General features: G+C 39.3%; 2 protein-coding genes and 1 pseudogene across 2 annotated transcripts in view; all 3 read left to right on the top strand.

Moving 5' to 3' along the window:
• Nucleotides 1-15,537, top strand: part of LOC127409639 (serine/threonine-protein kinase PAK 6-like) — a 25,580-nt gene extending 10,043 nt beyond the window's left edge. Inside the window, exons 5-11 of the mRNA XM_051644335.1 lie at nt 1,070-1,639; nt 4,832-5,323; nt 5,508-5,641; nt 9,721-9,847; nt 11,451-11,576; nt 12,296-12,430; nt 14,979-15,537. Of these exons, the coding sequence (XP_051500295.1) occupies nt 1,070-1,639; nt 4,832-5,323; nt 5,508-5,641; nt 9,721-9,847; nt 11,451-11,576; nt 12,296-12,430; nt 14,979-15,146 (1,752 nt within the window). The 3' untranslated portion in view covers nt 15,147-15,537. The remainder of the gene's footprint in view (nt 1-1,069; nt 1,640-4,831; nt 5,324-5,507; nt 5,642-9,720; nt 9,848-11,450; nt 11,577-12,295; nt 12,431-14,978) is intronic.
• Nucleotides 1-24,119, top strand: part of LOC127409640 (mitotic checkpoint serine/threonine-protein kinase BUB1 beta-like) — a 119,752-nt gene that overhangs the window by 41,260 nt on the left and 54,373 nt on the right. The gene's annotated exons all lie outside the window — the stretch shown is intronic.
• On the top strand, nt 18,468-24,063 carry LOC127409754 (myosin-6-like; annotated as a pseudogene).

Below are 24,119 nucleotides of genomic sequence, written 5' to 3'. Positions count from 1 at the left end.
ACAGAGAAGTTCTCCTAACTTAAAAGTCACTCATATATGAAGATACATATATGAATGATCGTATACATTAACTGGAATTTTAGTAATTGAGCTTTAAAGAATCAAAGTCAGAATCCAACTTCCTTTCTGAAAGGCACTTTGTTTCCTGTGGCTAAATTTTCCCAGTCATCCGAGCAGCTGGAATGTGAAACAAGACGCATTCTTAACACTAATGTAAATAAACCTGTCATGCATCACCTACATTATGAAATTGTGCCTGTTTGCATATTGCATATTGCAAATTGCATGTCACTAATCCATGTTTGCAATGTGGATCCTTGAAAAGAATACCCTGAAATGACTGTCAATGTAACAATCTATGAAGGGATAAAATAAATTAAAAGATCACACCCATTTAGAAGTCATTAAAAGTCAACATGAAACACTGATCACAACCCATTTTTGTTCCGTAATATGACATACTGTATTACTAAATGAAACTGGAAAATATACAGCATATTTAGTTGATTTTATGCATCAGAAATTGATTGGATCATCAGAAGTGGTACTCAAGTATGCAAACGCAGACGTGAATGAGTAGCTAATGCATTGAAAGCGTGCAGTCCAAAAGTACAGACTTAATATTTGTTTTACTGGATCAAACGTCAGTGCGCAAGAGGGCAATGGAGTTACCTTCAAATTAAAATAGAAACATTAATATAAACGAAAAAACTGACCATAGAAGAAGACAGTTTACAATTATGTCACAATAGTGGCCTTTGATTTTGCATTTCGACATTGACTTTGTACAGCTAGAAATGTCTGTATTCGTGTAATTGTGTAAAGTGTGATTTGGGCCTGAGAGGGCTTGGTGACGTCATCTGAAAAGGAAAGTTGTTTTAGAGGCGGAGCAAGTTTTTACATTTTGATGAAAGATTATGAAGGCAAACACTTGTTCTATTTAGAAAAATGTGCACTAATGAATTGTTCCCAATAAGATCAAGAACTTGTATTAAGAGAGTCAATAGAGTCAATTTTGATTTCATGTTGACTTTAAGGTCTGAACTGTTGTTGTAATCCTCTCTTCTAGAACATTGTGCGTGGCAGTTTCATCGGACATGAGGACTACATCTCTGCTGCGATCGCTCAGATGAGTCAACTCTCTGTAACGAGCTCAAACTCATTAAGAAGGACCAGCACATTGTTACGGAAACGAGCGCAGTCGCTAGGACTTTTGGGTGAATTAGCTGAAGGAGAGACTTACGAATATCAGGGACTGAATGACGCAAATCAGAAAAATGGACAGACGGTCTCAGACTGGCATTCAAGATCCCGTCAGGTCCACAGTGAAAGTGGAAGTCCACGACCTGGTTCTAAGAAGAGTTACACCTTCGACACGAACGATGCACAACCAAGAGCGAAATCAATTCACGAGGCGTCAATATTCATGGAGCAGCCAATCCTCATGCCCCGGGACATTTTACTCTTGCCTAGAACTATTCACGAGGGGTCCAAGATTTCTCAACCAGATGGTAAACACAACCAAAGACCCATTTCCTGTCTCTACGGTACCTATAGCGTAACTGATGGAACAAACAACAAGCCCAGAGTCAGCTCGGTGGAAACGCCAAGACGGCCACACTCCACGTACAACTTCAAGGTGTACTATCATATTACTATATATTGTACTTTAATAAAAACAACTAGATAGGTAATGTTTGCAAAGACAAACTGACCTTTCTCCCCTCAACAACAACGACGTCTGAGTTCACATTGAGGTTCACTAGTTTGATTAGACGGATGAAAAACTCCCACTGATTGGGAAAACCCCCATTTTTGTTTCAAAGAGACATCAGTCTCTGACAAAGCCTTGTCTGAAAGTTTAAACTAGTTTTAAAAGTTTGAAGATTGATGGTTATACAGGCATTACAGTAAGACAAACAGCCAGCTAGATGGCCAGATAGATAGAGGGTGAATTCCAAATGAAAGTGATCATCCCTATGCCCTACTCACTACGAAGGACATAGCTCTTGATTTGGGTACTCTGAAGGGAGCATGACATGGGACCACGCACTCCCATGACGCACTGTGAATTACATAATCGAGTTGGTCTCCCTTCACCCTTAAACTACTTATATATTTGTACATATCAGAATATTTTAAAATATATTGTTTCTATACTTATAATCAACAACCTAAAATCAATAGTTTTATATATTCCCATCGTTTATTTATTCAATGACATCATTCGCAATGCTTCATGGGATTGTAGTCCGTGCCCTCATGAAAGACGGTAAATACACGGGGCCTGGGTAGCTCAGTGGTAAAATACACTGGCTACCACCCCTGGAGTTCGCTAGTTCGTGCTGAGTGACTCCAGCCAGGTCTCCTAAGCGACCAAATTGGCCCGGTTGCTAGGGAGGGTAGAGTCACATGGGGTAACCTCCTCGTGGTCGCTATAATGTGTTTTGTTCTCGGTGGGGCGCGAGTGGTGAATTGAGCGTGGTTGCCGCGGTGGATGGCGTGAAGCCTCCACACGCACTATGTCTCCGTGGCAACGCGCTCAACAAGCCACGTGATAAGATGCGCGGGTTGACTGTCTCAGACGCGGAGGCAACTGGGATTCGTCCTCCGCCACCCAGACTGAAGCGAATCACTATGCAACCACGAGGACTTAGAGCGCATTGGGAATTGGGCATTCCAAATTGGGAGAAAAAGGGGGAAAATCCTACCCCCCACCCCCCACCCCCCACCCCAAAAAAAAAAAAAACGGTAAATACACAGTCTTGTATCTTGGTCTTTATGTCCGATTTTCAAATACTTTTTAGCCTCAAAACAAAGTTTGTGATGTCGTGATTCTCCTCAGAGCTGGTTGGTTCGGTTCATGGCTCATAACTCTTTTATTAAGGATTTTATGAAAAGTCTATGGAAGAAATTAATGGGAAAAATACTTCCGGAACCCAGACGACTGAAAAAGTGGGCGGGCACTGTTGCGCTGTATTGTCGATAGTTAGAAAAAATGTTTGTAAAATAACAGTATTTCTTAATAACTACGTCAAGCCAACAAAATCAAGATGTTGTTTGTTTCTAATGTATTCCGTGCTGAAAATAAATACATACATATATATATATACACATACATTTTTATGGTTTCCACTACAAATACTATGACGATAGTAGTGTGTTTTGGGCCATATTCCATTAAGATTTATAGGTTTGTATTGTTTTCAACACTGAAAAAAACCTAGACACTGTTCAATGAATGAACAGAACACAGGTGTCTTAAAATTCATTATTAAAATTTACGCTCTTTTTAAAGATGCTGTAAGCGATTTGTTCATGGAAAGGTACACAAAAATGTTTATACTCCCTGAAAGATATTACTGAAATAAGTGTCATGAGATATCTCACCAGTCTCTGTGACAGCTCTAGACTCTGTAAACAACAAACAAAAATGTGTCCGCGGAAAATGACGCTTTTGACCTGTCAATCATTTTGCCTGTTCTCATAGTTTTGTAGTTGCAGCGAATTATTGAGGCTTAATGCCATTTTTATGCCATGTTGTTCATAACAGTTGTCAGTTGAGGGCGCTATTTTGCCGCTGCTGTTTTTAACATCCATTTCTGCACAATGTCAGTCTCAATTAAGCTCATTTGTTATCTTTGGAGTGCAGGGTTTTGGAAAGAGGGGGCGTGGCTAATTGAACAGCTCAGTCTTGTGGAAGTAGAACGGCTAAAATCACTTACAGCACCTTTAACTTGACACGTTGTCTAGTAATAATGGTGGTCCTAGGCGAGACAATAGCGAGATACAGCGCAACGCAAAGATGTCTTTGCCATGCAAAGTGCGCATTTACATAGAAAAACTACTGAAAAACAGCAGAGAACCACACAAAAACACGTTCAGTGTGAACAGCCCCTAACTCGTCTGTTTGCGCATGTTTGTGATCAAAAACGTGTGAAACAAGTTACATTAAAATTAAAAAATAATATTATCTATTAACCAGACAGGATTTACAACAGGAATTACATATCAGTAACACATCACCAGAAGTTCATCTGCCTAGAAAAGTAGTCCCACCACTAGAATGATTTAGATATATTTATAGCTCCAATAATTTACATTTTTGTACAAAAGAATTCATACAAGCACTTTAACAGAAATACAAGCTTTACAGTTCTGTTTTCAAACCTTCCTGTACACTTGCCCCATATACTGTCATTGTTACAAACTAAAAGACGTGTTGAAATGTTGTTGATAGAGCTTAACGTGTGAACCTGTTGAACCCGAACTTGTGGTCCTTTTCTAAATCCAATGTTTTTTTTTTTATTTATCTCCTCTTTTCTCCTAATTTGGAATGCCCAATTCCCACTACTTAGTAGGTCCTCGTGGTGGCGCGGTTACTCACCTCAATCCGGGTGGCGGAGGACAAGTCTCAGTTGCCTCCACTTCTGAGACCGTCAATCCGCGCATCTTATCATGTGACTCGTTGTGCATGACACCGCGGAGACTCACAGCATGTGGAGGCTCATGCTACTCTCCATGATCCATGCACAACTCACCACGCGCCCCATTGAGAGCGAGAACCCCTAATCGCGACCACGAGGAGGTTACCCCATGTGACTCTACCCTCCCTAGCAACCGGGCCAATTTGGTTGCTTAGGAAACCTGGTTGGAGTCACTCAGCACGCCCTGGATTTGAACTCGCGACTCCAGGGGTGGTAGTCAGCGTCAGTACTCGCTGAGCTACCCAGGCCCCCTTAAATCCAAAGTTTTAATGTAAGTTCTTACTTCTGAAGCCAAAGTTTGAAGAAATAAGCAGTTGTAATTTTTCTTCCTTGTTACAATACAGGTAAATTCGCCTAGCTACCCAGCCATTTCCAAACCCAACGGCACTAGTAGTCCAAAACCAGGACTGGGACCCATTGCCCAACAAACCCCACATTGTTCCTCCAATGAAAACCTAAATGTTTCTCCAGTCAAAACCTCAGGAATTCCAGCTTCAGTACCACTAACACAGGACAGTCCATCCCAACCCAGACCCACACCAACGGGTTCGCCTGCCACAAGTCTGACTGGAGCGTCTTCGCCCTGTCTCAGGCCGCCCCAAACACCTGCCACCATCCTAGAGTCGCCCAAAGTGACCCACTCACAGTTCAAAGCAGCCCTGCAGATGGTTGTGGACAAAGGTGACCCTCGCAGTTATTTGGAGAACTTCGTGAAGATTGGAGAAGGCTCGACGGGTGTGGTTTGCATCGCCCGAGAGAAACACAGCGGACGGCAGGTTGCCGTGAAGATGATGGACCTGAAGAAGCAGCAAAGACGGGAACTGCTCTTTAATGAAGTATGAATAGAACTCTGGATTGTTTGTGGTCATTTTAAAGTGTGTAATGTTTGCACCACTTCACCTTTAAAGACAACATGAAACAAATTCAAAGTGCATTTAATGTCTGTAATGTGACCTATATTTGACAGAACGTTCGGTGCACAATTATAATAAATTATTTTGTGAATTTCATTTCACACAGGTGGTTATCATGCGAGACTACAGACATAAGAATGTGGTAGAGATGTATAAGAGCGCGCTGGTGGGTGAAGAGCTCTGGGTCATCATGGAATACCTGCAGGGCGGCGCTCTAACCAACATCGTTTCAGAAGCCAGGTAAAACAACACTTAGAGGGGAATTCAATAAGAATGAATTGCGGCCGGTAAAAGCACCAGTTAAGCCAAGTGTGTTCACTACACAACTTGCAGTCGGCGCTCTGCGACTCACAATCTTGTTTTTGGTCATGCTGGTGCACACACACTCCAGGACTGATCGCAGACTGGGTGCATCAACTACACAACCATTCATCCCTGACCGAGTGTACACCTAGAAAAACTCTGGTGCAATTTTTCACATTCAAATTTAAAAGCTCACCATTCACACTTACTGTGGACTAATTGCAAAGAATTGGTCTCATTTTTCAGAGAACTGCCCACACAGAAAAAAACTCATAAATAATATTGTATGTGTTTATAATCTTATGATAAACAGAAAAAAAAATTTTTTGTGTGTCCTAACTTTGTAAACATGTTATTCTGGTTCTGTTCATTTTTCTCACTTTGAAAAGTCTCATTTTATTCCACTAGATGGCAGAAAGTACTAGAAAAAATATTTTTTTTCTCTATCACATTCCATCACAATATACAGATCTGAAATGTAGGTGGCGCTCTAACGCATTTTAGCCCTCACAGATGTGCTCGTCCATAGACATTCAGTCTAATTTTCAGTTCAAGCACCACCCTCATTGTTTCATTGAATATCTCGGCCTCTGAGTGGACTAGAAGCCCAATTTAGGTGTCATTAGAAAGCTGATCATCCCCTTTGCGAAGATATACAACATTTTATCATCAGTAGTTGAAAACATATTTTCTGATGATTTGTTTTGCATGCTTTTCCTTCTGGGAGGCATATTTTGTTTTGGACATCTAAGATATAACATTGGATTATTCACACAAGCAAGCTCACAGACAAGTAAACAATGGCTCATGTTTAAGAGAATTCCCTAAGGTAAAAGTAGATATAAAGTTTTTGGCTATTTGGGGCTGACAGCAGCAGTTATTGGAGCATAAAAGAGACATTTGTATTTGATGACTTACAGAAATCATCTTTCACAGTGTGATTATTTTGAAAATCTTTCAAACTGTGGTAATAGCACAACAAAATAAACTATACAGTCACATTCCTGAGAATGAGAGCTTTCATCTGATATATGACTTGTCTATTTAAGTGCTATGCGAAGGACTTTTATTGTTATATAAATATTTCTACTCCATTACCTCTGGGGGGCGCTAATTTTCAACGCGAATGTTTTGAGGCTTTATTTTGTTATTTTAAGAAACATAAACGCAGAAGTGATTTAACATTTTAAGCGTAAACTTTTTTCATGACATAGCACCCCCCCCATACTATACTTTGGACCTGTAGTATAGTTTAAGGGGGATGTGTTTTGGTTGATCCGGAATTTTTTTTTTCAAGTGAGATACATTATCGTTACACCTGGTCATTTCTTTTGACCACTTGTGTTTGGATTTCGAGGGGAGAGTCATACATCAATCATTGCGTCTGTTAATTACTGAATGATAATAAAGTGCAAAAAAAGTAAAAGAAGAGGAAGTGCTAAAAAACAGTGCACAGTTTCTCTTAATTATTAGCAATTATTAACCTGATGTTTAAAGCAGAATTCTGAGTCATTTTATAGGTGTACCTGCAACTGAGCTTCTAATGTGTTTGGTTCTCATATCCGTGTCCCTCAAGTTGATATCAAACACTGAATCATTTCGTAAAGTTCTTGTATATGTACATGCATTCACTTTAAAAAAATATTCTGATCATGTGGTTATTTCCCTTTAAATCCTCACGTAACCGGCAAATTGTAAACTGGTGTTTTATTAGGTGTCACTCCGCTGCTGTGGCACAACGAGCCAAATGTCTGAATGTGTTTGAAGTGGACTGATCTCAAAACATTTAGGAGCCGGTTACATCTGTCTTTAGTGTCAACCCGTTTCAAACGGATTGCCCAAAACGCATCTTAAAATTACGATAACACTAGTGATGATAACACTAGGCTTCAATCTTGTAGGAGGATTCTGAGCACTATATAGCGAAGGATGCAGCCGACCACCTTGATCTATCACACTTTGGCAGGACTGAACTGCATCACAGCACTACTGTGATCCAGACATTTCTTTATTGAGATCATCTCTTTAACATGCGAAAGGGCGTTCGACTACACCGCCCATCTGGATATATGCTAGTTATGTCGCTCTTCTCCATCATTTGATCATTATTTGATGAATTACTTCTGACACAATCGATACGAAAATGTACACAAACATTTCTTTTAAATAAAATTCATTTTACCGCCTGTTTTCATCTGCCGGTAGCAGGCATTTTTTGCAAATGAGGTGCAATCTGCAGTATAATAACCCTAATTTAATTAGAAAGGAGGTGTGATTGCACGGAAATGAAAGACAATTAACTAATTTAAATACTCAAGATGCAGCACGATTTCAGTCCTGGTCGTCTTGGTTAAACTAGATTGCGGCGCTGAAATACCACGTTTAGTGAATTCACCCCTTAGATTTTGAGGAAGTTTTCCAAGGTTTTAAAATTTAACAGATACGAATGATTCCTCAAATAACGTGACATGTTGAGGAGAGGTACACTGTTACTTTTCCAAGCAATTGGACTTAATTGGACGATAAAATTGGTGAAAAACCCCATAGACTTACATTGAAGAAGAGACTCGATTCGTATCTAGAGAGCAGAATATCACAGAAACTCTTTTCACTTGAGCATGTCTAGTCCAGTTTTCTACTTGTATTTATTCGCCCATGTCTTTCATAAGACAAATTGTAAATGCTATGCATGGTTTGATACAGTCTAGCAACTCTGAAAGCAAATTTAGGCTAACAGTACAGATGTGCAATCCACTTCTTAAAGTTAACCATTTAAAAGATTATTCTGTGAAGTTCTTCTGCTACAACAGTGCAGTTATGACATTTTACATTTAAATTTTTTCTCTCTCATGCAATAAAATTTTTTATCATTTGTGATAATTCTGCTGTAGGGTAATAGTTTTTTATTTTATATTTTTTTTTCTCCCCAATTTGGAATGCCCAATTCCCAATGCGCTCTAAGTTCTCGTGGTGGCGTAGTGACTCGCCTCAATCCGGGTGGCAGAGAACGAATCTGTTGCCTCCGCGTCTGAGACCGTCAATCCACGCATCTTATCACGTGGCTTGTTGAGTGTGTTACCACGAAGATGTAGCGCGTGTGGAGGCTTCACGCTATTCTCCGTGGCATCCATGCACAACTCACCACGTGCCCCACCGAGAGCGAGAACCACATTATAGCAACCACGAGGAGGTTACTCCATGTGACTCTACCCTCCCTAGCAACCGGGCCAATTTGGTTGCTTAGGAGACCTGGATGGAGTCGCTCAGCACACCCTGGATTCGAACTCGCGACTCCAGGTGTGATAGTCAGCGTCGGTACTCGCTGAGCTACCCAGACCCCCGCTGTAGGGTAATAGTTGAATATAGTCGAAAATAGTCTCTCTGGACACTTTCAGATCACTGTGGAGATTATTATTACAGATTTTGTATTCTTTAACATTCTAAACCTTAAACCCTAACATTAAACTTCTGCAAATACTGTAATTCAGCCAAAACAAATTAAAGGGATAGTCCACACAAAAATGAATATTCTCTAATTTACAGTACTTACCCTCATGTTGTTCCGAACTCGTATGCTGTTATTTAACTGTAGCACAAATAAGGAGAAATTTGTCTTTATGCATCTTTTCCTAACCAGCAATAGTTTATAGTGACCAAATCTGTCAGGCTCCAAAAGGACAAAAAAAACCCAAGAAAGTGTGATAAAACTAGTCCAAATGACATCTGAAGTCATATGGTAGCTTTGTGTGAGGAAAGTCATTATTCACTGATAATCTTCCCCTCTGTCAAAGCTTGCTTCTAGTCCACGTTTGTGTGCAGATTCAAAAGTGACACATTGACAACATAACTGATTGATGTCAAAAAGGCATATCCTCTCATGTGTGCACCATCTTTAATTCTGGACCTCTCTAATTCCTGAATTTGTGTTTACATCATATTGATTCTTGTCACAGGAAACCAGGAAGTGGAATGAGACACAGTCCTCGTTATCTAGTGTATTGTGTTTTTGTGTTTAGGCTAACAGAGGAACAGATTGCAACAGTGTGTGAAGCTGTTCTGCAGGCACTGTGTTATCTACATGCTCAGGGAGTCATCCACAGAGATATCAAGAGCGACTCTATACTGCTGACACTGGACGGACGGGTAAAAATCAATTTAAAGTATCATTCAGCCTGCTTAATGTGGCTAATTACACATGCTGTGTCCCCTTTCGCTATATACTATGCTAGATTAGAATATGTGCATCCCAAATCATAGTACGTTGAAAATAGTATGCCAAAGATGCCCAGAAGTGTGCATTCATGCATGCTTTTTTGGCTAATATTGCACACAGTCTCTTGCACTACAGAAGAGGTGTTTTCAGCTTTTTCAGTGGTCGAATAATGAAAAAATTTAGTAATAATAAAGAACTCTATGCTAATGATTTTAGCTAGATTCTACGCTTACATGCTAACACAAAGACAAAGAGGTCTGTGGTTTATGACGTTGCAGTTTGTCCCAGTTCGAGTGCACTTAGTAGATTTTAGACTAGTTTGGGAAGCCAAGAAGATAATTAACCCTCCTATTGCGTCCAGAATCTGCATACACCTTTTGCATTAGCGGGTCAGTTTTGACCCAGCGGAGTTTTAAGCTCATAAAACATTCATAATCCAATTGTTTTCACCAAAAACCATATTGTAACTCATTTTTAACTTCTTAGCTGTTCATACATGTATATATATATATATATATATATATATATAAAAAATGTAGATATATTTTCGGCATGTTAACTGAAAAATATACATGTTATTATGCATGATGTCAGTTTATTTTTTTGTATTTTTTTTTTTTTTGTATTCTTTAACATTTCAAAATATACATTAACTACAGCTAAACCAGTGCGATATATGTGAAGATATATTTTTTATCCAGGTTTATATGAAATTTCATTTGAATATAACATTGCATTAAATTTATATAAATATTTAAATGGAGAATTTCTAGTAATTCTCCTGTTAACTTCCATATTAATTAAATACTCATTACTGCTGAAAAACAACCAAACAACATCAAAACAACTATAAAACACAACTACACAACATCTGTACTTGTATACAATGTTTTTATACTAAAGTTATTCTGTTTATTGCATGAACTGCTGAATGTTAATGTGTGATTATGCTGCAAGCTGGTTCAGAGTAAAATGTGGACTTCAACTCTCATTCAGACTATGTGTGCTTGAACTTTTGCTCTTGCCACACCTCCCTTTAGGCAGTTTTTCCTTTTAGATAATTTATTTGTTATGTTTGTTACATCTGTTTTGTCAGTTCAGTGCCCGTGAGACTGTATGAGTGTGCAACAAGATGCAGTCCCATTTTGAAACAAAAAAAAAGTGTGTGTGAGAGTTTGGGAAAGAGGGTAAATGTAAGTATTTTTAAGAAAAATCGAATTCATAAATGTGCGAAAATATCTGCATAATATCATGTGTAAAGTCAAAATTGATGCCCGGGTCAAAATTGACCCGGGAATGCAAAAGATGCATCAATTTTATAAAAATGGTTCTCTCTCTTAAATAATTAATTATGTTCATTTTGGTAGTCTTGACAAAGTCACAAAGTTTGGTTCCCGTACGAAAAACGATTTAAGAAAAATTCAGATTTACCTCTAACGGGTCAAAAATGACCCGAACGCAATGGGAGGGTTAAACTGATGTTTTATCAATAATGAATATGAATATGAATGAATATAAATAAATGTCTCACAGGTAAAGCTGTCAGATTTTGGATTCTGCGCTCAGATCAGTAAAGACATTCCAAAGAGGAAGTCATTAGTTGGAACTCCGTATTGGATGGCACCTGAGGTGGTTTCAAAGAGACCGTACGGCACTGAGGTGAACAAACTCACCAAAAAAAGTACCTGGAATACTGTGTAAATTTAGCCTTTAATCAGATCACACATAACGAATATGTACTTAAACATTTGATACAATGTACTTATTATACACACACGTGTTCTTGCATTGCACTTACATTTAAAGTACACGCATTTAATTACTTCTGTAGTTACTCTGTTTACCTTACCCCTAACCCTACTCCTAAACTCACCTGTACCTCAACCTCAATAGCAGCAAATGTGAATCTTGTGAGTATTTTGCAGAACAACATTTAATAACACAATAACTACATTGTATTGTATGTATTTTAAAGATAGTACATAGTAAAGACACCTAATATAAAGTGGGTCCAAGGTACCAAGAAGTAACATGGTATTACCATGGTAATGCATTGTTTTTTTTAATGTTTTTTTACATATGCCATGTGTGTAATAATCCCATGGTGTCATTGAAGTACCTTGTAGTATAATGTAAATGCCATAGTATATGAATATGGTAATTATACAGTATTATTGTATCTATCAAAGTACTTAAACTAAATAAAATACTTTGATAACTAAATACTGCTGATCTGTTCTTGTTGCATTTGAAACTCCCATAAAATTCTTAAAAATGTGAAACTGAATTCTTAGGAATATGAGACAGAGTTGAAAGAGAAACTGATGATAATTTCCTCTGTAATGAGAAGATCAACATATTGTCCGCGTTGTTTTCAGGTGGATATTTGGTCTCTGGGCATCATGGTGGTGGAGATGGTGGATGGAGAACCTCCATATTTCAGTGAGACGCCGATAGCAGCCATGAAAAGACTACGGGACGAGCCCGCGCCTACTGCAAGGAACGTAAACAAGGTAAAACGAGTATAACATGAAATCTACTTTACCAATGAAATCATATGGATAATGCTATTTGTGTAATTGTGAGTAATTGTGTTTGTCATGAAATTAATCTAGTCATAATGTAAAATATAGGTTTCTTTTTTGTTCAATACATTTTTGGGGTGCATTGTGACCCGGACATGTTTTTTGTGAGATTCGCCTATCAAGAATAGAATATACACATATCACAATGTTTCTTCAACTTCGGCACGTTTAGCACTGTGCACTAGTAAAGTCTCCTCAAAACATTTAATTCATCATTTTTGTCATGAAAATTCCCATCACAGCGTCATTTCCAGCACACCTCAAATTCTGTTCAATAGAATTCTGTGCTGGAAATGACGCCGATGGAAATGACATTTTTAACGTTTTTTTCAAATAAAATGACTGTTGTCTTGCTTTGGCTAATTTCTAAGGCTAATACACACAATTAAATCATATTATCACACTTTTTGCGTAATGTGGCAAAATTACAGCTTGATTGGAAATGACGCCCAATAAAAAGTGATATTTCCCTTGATTTTTCTTTGTTTTGTCTCATATTTCATGCTCTTCACTGACACTTTTGTCCACTTGGTTAACAAGGACACTAACTTCTGGAAAACTGTATTAGGGGTGAAATTGTTTGGTGTGGGGGGAAAGACGGCACAACTGTAGGACAGTCGTCATTTCTGACAAATTGATAGAAATCATTTTCACTCAATAAACATTTAAATGGTTTCTGTTTATTTCACTCTGTGTTTATATGATCATAGTTTTAAACATGAAATAATTTATATTTTTATAATGGATTTTCATAGTTTTATATTGAAAGTCTGGGTCTGATGGCTAAAACAGTCAAATCTAGACATGAAAGACATTTGAAAAGTCCTGGTGAAAAGTTCCAAATTCTGTTTTGATGTGAACTTCATATTAAAAAGATGTTTATTTGAATACAAATGGACTCCTGGGACAACAAAGTGCCTGAAGTTGAAGAAACACTCAATACCTAGTAGTTATATAAAACGCAATTTATACAGTTCCAATTGCAGTCATGATATACACACCAAAAATACATACTTTTCAATGGAGTCAGTAAGCATAAATCAATGCATACTGAACAAAAGCAGTTTGTGACATTTATTTACTGCAGGGTTTCTGCAGGTTTTATGAAGCTAAATTTAAGACCTTTTTAAGACCAACTAAAGGATTTAATTAGTACATTTAAGGGAACACAGTGTCATCGCATCACTCTCTATATGTAAATGCCTAGGGAGCACAAGAACAGTCATATATACCGTATACAGTAGTAACACTTCAAAATTTAAAAACACAACTTAATCTCCATTACTTTCTAATTAATTTTACAAAAAATAACAGGAAAAGGCTTGAATACCTCTGCCCCTAACCACCAGAAAGTGGAAATATATATATATATTTTTTGCAATCTTAATCCCTAATGTCCTAGATTAGCCAATAATATATACATTTACAGAAATGTACACAATGTGCCACTCAGTTGACATGAGTCACGAACGGCAAAAAGACATGTCAAGGTTGGAGTCAGCACACAAGTGTGGATTATCTTTTGAACTATAGGTGGCGCTGTCTCCAAAATGCTCAGGTATGTTCAGGACATGATGTCAATGATGCATACCAAATTTCTTATAAATCTGACAATGCATTCAAAAGATATTTAACTTTAAGGTAAAAATCTATGTGCCAGAGAGGCTGTATGGCTGATATTGGAATCGTTGAAATCCTCATGACCCAATGAATCTATAGACACCAAACTCATGATTTTAGGACAGACAGCTTGACCCACAGGTGGCGCTGTCACCAAACTTTGCACGTACCCTCAGATCATGGTCCTGATGAAGCATACCAAGTTTCGTGTCAATACGACAAACCATTGGCAAGATATAGCCTCACTTCCTGTTTTATGTCGACCTTGTTAAACGTAACTTTTCAACAAAATCTCAAATCTAAATTTGGTATTATTAATTCTGTGCGGATCAGTCTGGAGATTATTTTGAGCCACTGTTTAGGCAAATTGGGCAAAGTTTGCAGGAATAGTAGCGAATAAACGATAAACGCCGTAATCCAAGATGGCGGCCACTTTAATGGGCGGAGTTTAAATTTAAGCGGTCCATTAGTATCATCAGGAGGAGAGTAATTACATGCAAAAAGAATGTATAGGACAAATGGTTCAAAAGATGCGCACAAAAAAAAAAAAGTGCATTTTTTAACTGCGCTAAAGAGTTTGTCCTACAGACCACAAATTTGGTATGGGGCTATTCATGCTCAAAAATTACTCTTCACTTTAAAACGACCTTAAACGCAACGAGAAACCAATCCCTCATGCAACATTTAATACCATGACCTTATGAATTTAAGAATTGTTGCTCCTATTTAAGACCTTTTTAAGGCCTTAATTTGTGAAAGGGCAATTTAGGACTGTTTAAGACTTTTTTCAGACCTGCAGAAACCCTGTTATTGTGTAATATGAATCTGATTCCAGAACATTCTCTGTCCTGATCAGATCTCTCCTGTTCTGCGGGACTTTCTGGACTCAATGTTGACCCGTGATCCTCTGATGAGAGCGAGTGCTTGTGATCTTCTCCAACATCCGTTCCTGTTGCAGAGCGCTTCTCCTCGCTGTCTGGTTCCTCTAGTGGAACAGTACCGCAAACGAATGTCCCGCTGCTAAACAGAACCTACAATGTACTCATGCTGATTTGCTTCGTAATGATGGACTGCTGTCAGCATGTTTATGACTGCCAAAGTTTTGCTGAATGTCTCAAAACAAAGTGCTGAAACTTATTTACCAACTACTGAACTGAACGCAGTGGAGAATCCACATACTGCAGTTTTTTCTTATTCCACTGAAACAATGAACTGAACTGTTGATACTGGAGACTACATACATAATGGAGGACTACTCACATTTAAAATATAATACAGAGTTTTTCCAGATTATACACAGAATTTTTTTCCACAACAAGTGATATTAGCATGATTTCAGAAAAGAGTTAAACTGAAAAAAAAATTGGATCCCCTTTTCACCCAATTTGGAATTCCCACTACTTAGTAGGTCCTCGTGGTGGCGCGGTTACTCACCTCAATCCGGGTGGCGGAGGACAAGTCTCAGTTGCCTCCGCTTCTGAGACCGTCAATCCGCGCATCTTATCACGTGACTCGTTGTGCATGACACCACAGAGACTCACAGCATGTGGAAGCTCATGCTACTCTCCGTGATCCACACACAACTTACCACACGCCCCATTGAGAGCGAGAACCACTAATCACAACCACGAGGAGGTTACCCCATGTGACTCTACCCTCCCTAGCAACCGGGCCAATTTGGTTGCTTAGGAGACCTGACTGGAGTCACTCAGCACGCCCTGGATACGAACTCATGACTCCAGGGGTGACCGTCAATACTCGCTGAGCTACCCAGGCCCCCATCTCATTTAATCTTAAGGAAACCACAAACATGTTGCATTTGTATTCAGATATAAGTTACATAAGATTTAAAACATGCCACTGTAATTGTACAAACCTTTGATATTTTGTTACGGATATAATATATTCTAGACCTCTGTGCAGTTTGGTTTATTAAATGTGTTGCAGAACATGTCATTCATTCACACTGAGTCAAAGTTCAGAGGTTTAAACTAAAATGTTATTTGAATAATTATATTTATTTATCACACATTATACATTTGCACATATACAGTGAAATTCTTTTTTTCACATATCCCAGCTAAGCTGGGGTCAGAGTGCAGGGTCAGCCATGATATGGCACCCCTGGAGCAGATAGGGTCAAGGGCCCAACAGCGGCATCTTGGTGGTTCTGGGACTTGAACCCCTGATCTTCTGATCAATAACCCAGAGCCTTAACTGCTGAGCCACCACTGCCTATTTTAATGTTGTACAGTAACATTATCTGTTATGACATGCATTTCTGGCACAACATTTTCCTTCCTGTTAAAAGCAGTTGCCTGTCATGAGATGGTCACTGAAACAGTTTTGTAAAATGTAAAACATCAGGAAATTATTTTTATAATTCACATTGTTGCCAAAATTGAAATTTCAAATATTTTCACATACAATTTATGCAGAGTTCTAAAATGAGCTATAAAAGGATCTGAAATCTGTAATCCTGCTGTTACATTGTTTTACATTCAGCCAACATCATTTTACTGTATTTTGGTTTGAACAAATGGTTTTAAATTTTTTTTAAAGATTATAAATATGAAAACTTTAAAATTACTCTTATGGTGATTTGTAGCTAAAAAGCATATATGTTTGTCAAACAAGTAATTGTAATTGGTTGGTATTGGTATAAAAATCATTGGTTGGATAACATTCACAGATGTTACCTTCCAGCTATTTTGATTGTGAATCCAGTGACAACTGGTTTTCACCACACAAACACTTCATCAACTGTTGCACAATATAAACAAGTATAAAGTTGGTGTTGCACATGAAGTGAATGAACATGTACACGCAGGTGGCAGTATGTCAGCTAATCTATAACCTGATAAGCTTGTTGATATTTACTTATATAGCACTTAAGGACTTACTACTCAAGACTGAGGCTTTAGAAATGTCCAGATGGCTTACAAACACCTTTATAGAGAGTCCACTTACAAAAAGGTGAGCATAAACAAATGTGTTTACTATAGAAAAATAGTATGACTTCCTGGGACACTTCTGGAAAGAAACATTTTCCTGATATTTCTAGGTTTTCCCTAAATGTGGAAACCCTGTAATAACAGCAGAATCAAGGATGCTGGTATGCTGTGAATTCAATGTTTTCTTGGGTTTTAAACACTTTAATAAATAATCAATTTTCATAATAATAAATGAAAGAATAAGAGATACAGGATAAACTATTATTCACAAGTTTGGCAAAAAAGGACTAAGTGTTGTCGTTTTTATCACACTTTAAAACAAGAGAAAACATTGCATAGTACATAGGGTTAAATGTATTTGTTTGCCATTTAATTGGACAGTTGGTGGCTGCTTTGCTTACACCGTCTGTACAAAGAGGCAGATAACAAGAGGAATAGACTTATCTTTATTCTTGTGTTTTATTTGAAGGTTGTCACTGAGTGGAGATGAGTCGGACGTCCTTCACTGGAGGAATTCTCAGAGGACCTTTTGATAAAGCCACTGCTATGCAGTCAAACAAAGATTAAAGAAAAAACATCACCTGACTTTCAGCTCTCACTTGAGGACAAAGGCTTTGTCCTACTCTAACATTGTGACTTTAGTTTTTACACTCATATTTCACTAAATATAAATACATATACAGTGGGGTCTGAAAGTCTGAGCGCACTAGTGAAAATGCTTCTATTTTGCATTCTTTTTTTAATATAATGCACGTTTAAAATGACAAATAGTACAGAAAAAAGGTGAATTGAATTATTATTTGTTTTGCCTTCCTTTTGCTTTAACAACAGCATACATTCGAGCAGGCATGAACAAATCTGAAGCTTCTTCTGCTTCATTGGAAGCAAGAAAATTTTGTACAAAAGAGTCTCAAATGGTCAGTCACAAATTTGCAAACATTTCCATAGTGACTTTGAATTTGTTTGCAGACTTTTGAACCCCCAGTATGTTTTAAATCATATAAATGTATAATTACAATATACCAAATACAAGAATTAGTAAAACTAGATAAGCACTTAAATATTCTACTATGTATTTAAGAATCAAGAGCTGAATATCTAATATTTCTAGAGGTTGGACAGCAAATGGAAACATTCAGGGAGATGTAAGATGTCTATGTAAAGTTATCAACAGCTAAAGGTCTTGTAACTGACCTCAAACCATTTTATGCTCTTGATAAAAACCTATTACACTTTTTTGCTGACCCGGTGTTCTTCCCTTTCACATCCTTATTTGGATCGTTGTTACACTCTATAAAAACCGAGCACAAGAGGTTTGTGTTCTCTAAAGTTTCCCTGGCCGAAGAGTGTTCATCAACTCTCAGTGTGTCTGGAAAACTCAATCAGTCACGATGGGTGATGCTTTGATGGCAGAGTTTGGAAAGGCTGCTCCTTTTCTGAAAAAGTCAGACAAAGAGCGTCTCGAAGCTCAGACGAGAGCCTTTGACATCAAGACCGAATGCTTTGTTGTGGATGAAAAGGTGGAGTTTGTCAAGGGGCAAATTGTCAGCAAGGAAGCAGGGAAGGTCACTGTTAAAACTGAGGATGGAAGAACACTGACCATCAAGGAAGGAGATGTCCACCCGCAGAACCCACCTAAATTCGACAAAATCGAAGACATGGCTATGCTGACTTTCCTTCACGAGCCTGCAGTGCTGTTCAACCTCAAACAGCGTTATGCAGCTTGGATGATCTACACCTACTCTGGGCTGTTCTGTACGACAGTCAACCCTTACAAGTGGTTACCGGTGTATGACTCAGAGGTAGTCTAAGTTTACAGAGGTAAGAAGAGAACAGAGGCCCCCCCTCACATTTTTTCTATCTCAGATAATGCATCAATACATGCTAACTGATCGGGAGAACCAGTCTGTCCTGATCACTGGAGAATCCGGCGCTGGGAAGACTGTCAACACTAAGAGAGTCATCCAATATTTTGCCAGTATTGCCGCTGCTGGTGGAGCTACTGGAAAGAAAGACACTGGCAAGGAAACTCTGCAGGGTCCAATTATTCAGGCGAACCCTGCACTTGAGGCTTTTGGCAATGCCAAAACAGTGAGAAATGATAACTCGTCTCGCTTTGGAATATACATTCACATTCATTTGGAACAAGCGGTAAACTAGCATCTGCTGATATAGAAACGTACTTGCTAGAGAAGTCTCGTGTGACTTTCCAGCTAAAAGCTGAGAGGAACTACCACATCATCTTCCAGATACTGTCCAATGAAAAGCCAGAACTACTGGACATGCTGTTGGTAACCAATAATCCATATGACTACTCCTACATCTCCCAAGGAGAAGTAACTGTTGCATCAATCAATGATAATGAGGAGCGGATAGCTACTGACAAGGCCTTTGATGTACTTGGCTTCACTTCTGAAGAAAAGATGGGAGTCTACAAGCTCACAGGCCCTATTATGCACTATGGCAATGTGAAATTTAAACAGAAACAGCGTGAAGAGCAGGCAGAGCCTGATGGTACAGAAGATGCAGATAAGGCTGCTTATCTAATGGGGCTGAACTCTGCTGACCTGCTCAAAGGAGTCTGCCATCCAAGGGTCAAGGTAGGCAATGAGTATGTCACAAAAGGACAGAGTGTAGACCAAGTGTATTGCTCAACCGGTGCACTGGCAAAGTAAGTGTATGAGAAAATGTTCAACTGGATGGTGGTAAGAATCAATCATTCACTTGACACAAAGCAACATTGCCAGTATTTAATCGGTGTGCTAGACATCGCTGGCTTTGCGATCTTTGACTTCAACACATTTGAGCAACTCTGCATCAATTTCACAAATGAAAAGTTGCAACAGTTTTTCAACCACCACATGTTTGTGAAAATGGGGTCATCTTTTCAGACAGTGTCTGCCCTGCACAGAGAAAACCTCTACAAATTAATGACAAATCTGAAAACCACACACCCACACTTTGTCCGCTGTCTGATTCCAAATGAGAGCAAGACTCTGGAATTATGGGCAACTGCCTTGTCATGCACCAGCTTCGCTGTAATGGTGTACTCGAGGGTATCAGGATTTGCAGGAAAGGATTCCCAAACAGGATACTCTATGGTGATTTCAAACAAAGATACAGGATCCTCAATGATTCTGCCACCCCAGAAGGCCAGTTCATTGAGAAGAACAACACAGAGAAGCTCTTAGGGTCACTAGACATTGACCACACACAATACAAATTTGAATACAAAAGTATTTTCCAAAGCCGGCCTGCTTGGTACACTGGAAGAAATGCGAGATGACCAACTCGCTCGTATCCTCACTAGGACTGAAGCTTATGCTCGTGGCTTACTCATGAGAGCAGAGTATCTGAAACTGGTGGAGTGCAGAGATGCCCTCATGGTCATCCAGTGGAACCTTCGTTCCTTCCTTGGTATGAAAAATTGAACGTAGATGAAGATATTCTTTAAGATAAAACCATAGCTTAAGAGTGCAGAGTCTGAAAAGATGGCAAACATGAAGGATGAATTCAATAAATTAAAAGAGGCTTTGGAAAAATCTGAGGCCAGGAGGAAAGAGTTAGAAGAGAAAATGGTCATTCTCCTTCAAGAAAAGAATGAGTTGCACCTTCAGATGCAATCAGAGCAAGACACCTTAACCGATGCCGAGGAGCGATGTGAGCAGCTCATAAAAAGCAAGATCCAACTGGAAGCTAAAATCAAAGACCTTTCAGAACGCATAGAGGATGAGGAAGAGATAAATGCAGACCTCACAGCCAAGAAACGTAAGCTGGAGGATGAAAGTTCTGAGCTCAAAAAAGATATAGATGACCTGGAGCTGACATTGGCCAAGGTTGAGAAGGAAAAGCATGCCACAGTGAGATTTTTCAATTTGTCCTCTGAGGAAATGGCATCCCTTGATGAAAACATAATGAAGCTCACCAAAGAGAAAAAGGATCTACAAGAGGCTCACCAGCAGACACTGGATGACCTTCAAAGTGAAGAGGACAAAGTAAATACACTGACAAAAGCTAAAACTAAGCTTGAGCAACAGGTAGATGAACCTGAAGGCTCACTGGAGCAAGAAAAGAAAGTTAGGATAGATTTGGAGTGTAGTAAGAGGAAACTGGATGGTGATATAAAACTGACTCATGATAATGTAATGGATTTGGAAAATGACAAGCAGCAACTAGAGGAGAAACTCAAAAAGAATTTGAAATAAATCATTTCAGTAGGAAGATTGAAGATGAGCAAATAGCTTCAGTGCAGTTGCAGAAAAAACTAAAGGAGAATCAAGCTCGAATTGAAGAACTGGAGGAGAAGCTAGACGCTGAGCGTGCAGCCTGTGCAAAGGTGGAAAAACAACTATCTGATCTTTCTCGAGAACTGGAGGACATCAGCGAGCATCTGGAGGAGGCAGGTGGAGCCACATCTGCTCAGGTGGAGCTCAATAAAAAAAGGGAGGCTGAATTTCAGAAGATACGCAGGGAACTTGAAGAATCCACCCTTCAGCATGAGGCCACAACTGCCACTCTTCGGAAGAAGCATGCAGACAGTGTTGCTGAACTAGGGGAACAGATTGACAATTTGCATAGGGTCAAACAAAAGTTAGAGAAGGAAAAGGCTGAATTAAAGTTGGAACTGGATGACCTTCCTCAAACATGGAAAGTGTTTTAAAGGCCAAGGTAAATCTCGAAAAGATGTGCCAGTCATTGGATCAGATTAATGAGCATAGGTCCAAAGCAGAAGAAGCCCAGAGAGCTCTTAATAATTTGTCTACCCAGAAAGCCAAGCTGCTAACTGAAAATGGGGAACTTGGACGCCAAATGGAGGAAAAGGAGTGTCTGATCTCCCAGCTGACTAGAGGAAAGACCTCCTACACCCAGCAACTTGAGGACCTGAAAAGGCAACTTGAGGAAGAGGTGAAAGCAAAGAATGCTCTTGCTCATGCTGTACAGTGAGCTCGTCATGATTGTGACTTACTGAGAGAGCAATTTGAAGAGGAACAAGAAGCAAAGGCTGAGCTCCAAAGAGCTTTGTCCAAGGCCAATACAGAGGTGGCAACATGGAGGGCAAAGTATGAGACTGACGGAATCCTGTGAACAGAGGAACTGGAGGAAGCCAAGAAGAAACTTGTTCAAAAACGGCAGGAAGCAGAAGAGGCAGTGGAAGCAGTGAATGCAAAGTGCTCTTCTCTTGAGAAAACTAAACATCGCTTGCAAATTGAGATTGAAGAACTGATGCTAGACCTTGAACGCTCAAATGCAGCATCTGCTGCCCTGGATAAAAAACAGAGATCATTTGACAAAGTCATTGTGGGGTGGAAACAAAAGTATGAAGAGTCACAATGTGAGCTTGAGGCAGCACAAAAGGAAGCTCACATCTTGAGTACTGAGCTCTTCAAACTGAAGAATTCCTATGAAGAAACCCTAGATCATCTTGAGACCATCAAGAGGGAAAACAAGGACCTACATGTGGAACTATCAGACCTAACAGATCAGGTGGGTGAAGCACGGAAGACTGTTCATGAGTTGGAAAAACTTAGAAAACAACTGGAACAGGAGAAAGCGGAAATGCAGTCTGCACTGGAGGAAGCAGATGCTTCAGTTGAGCATGAAGAGGGTAAGATTCTTCGAGCCCAGCTAGAGTTCAACCAGGTGAAGGCAGACATTGAGCGCAAGATGGCTGAGAAGGACAAAGAAATGGAACAAGCAAAAGGAACTACCAACGTATGGTTGAGTCCTTGCAGGCCTCTCGAGGCAGAGACAAGAAGCCGTAATGAGGCCTTGAGAATGAAAAAGAAGATGAGGGAGACCTTAATGGAATGGAAATTCAGCTAAGCCAGGCCAACAGACAGGCAGCTGATGCCCAGAAGCAGTTGAAGATGGTACATTCATGTTTAAAAGACACTCAACTCCAGATGGATGAAACACTTCATAGTTATGATGATCTTAAAAGAAAACACTGCCCTGTTGGAGCAAAGAAACAACCTCATTCAAGCAGAACTAGAGGAACTGAGAGCCATGTTGGAACAGACAGAGAGGGGTCGCAAACTGGCAGAACGAGAACTTACAGATGCAACGGAGAGGATGCTACTCTTGCACTCCCAAAACACTAGCCTCATTAATAAAAAGAAGAAGCAAGAATCGGATCTGGTTCAACTTCAGAATGAAATGGAGGAACTGGTGCAAGAGAACCGCAATGCAGAACAGAAAGCAAAAAAAGCCATCACAGATGCAGCTATGATGGCTGAGGTGCTGAAGAAGGAACAAGACACGAGTGCACACCTTGAAAGGATGAAAAGGAACATGGAACAGACCATTAAGGACCTACAGCACCGTCTGGACAAGGCAGAGCAAGTAGCGATGAAGGGTGGGAAAAAGCAGCTCCAGAAAATGGACGCTCGTATTAGTGACCTTGAGAATGAACTGGAAGCAGAGCAAAAAAGAGGTTCAGAGTCCATTAAAGGTGTGCGCAAGTATGAGCGCCGCATAAAGGAGCTTACTTATCAGACAGAAGAGGATCGCAATAACTTGGCAATATTACAGGACTTGGTGGACAAGCTGCAGTTGAAGGTAAAATCCTACAAACGTTCTGCTGAACAGGCCAAAGAACAGGCGAATGCCCACATGGTCAAATTACAAAAATTACAGCATGACCTGGAGGAGGCAGAGGAGCGTGCCAACATTTCGAGTCTCAAGTAAACAAGATGTGTGCTAATACTAGAGATGGTGTGCCTGGAAAGAAATCACAGGATGAGTAAAGCCCTAAGTAGTTGTGCTTTCACACGTTTGTTTGCTCTATAATTTAAATATTAACACGACAATAAACTCACCTTATTTCACAATTGTACCATGGAATTTCTATAAAACTTTCCAATTTAATCAAACCATAAAATATGACTGCCCAAGGCAAACCTCAAAAGACAACACATGGATTAAATTGTCATGATGCAATATCTGCAGTTGTGAAAAATCATGATAAAGGCTTTTGAAATTTGAAAGGCTATTTCATGTTGAAAAAGAAAATACATTTAACCATAAATGTCTCATTCTTGATT

Source organism: Myxocyprinus asiaticus, chromosome 19, assembly GCF_019703515.2.
Source record: "Myxocyprinus asiaticus isolate MX2 ecotype Aquarium Trade chromosome 19, UBuf_Myxa_2, whole genome shotgun sequence".
NCBI classification, from domain to species: domain Eukaryota; kingdom Metazoa; phylum Chordata; class Actinopteri; order Cypriniformes; family Catostomidae; genus Myxocyprinus; species Myxocyprinus asiaticus.
Note: the sequence above shows the minus strand (reverse complement) of the source record. Positions and strands in the feature narration are given on the sequence as shown.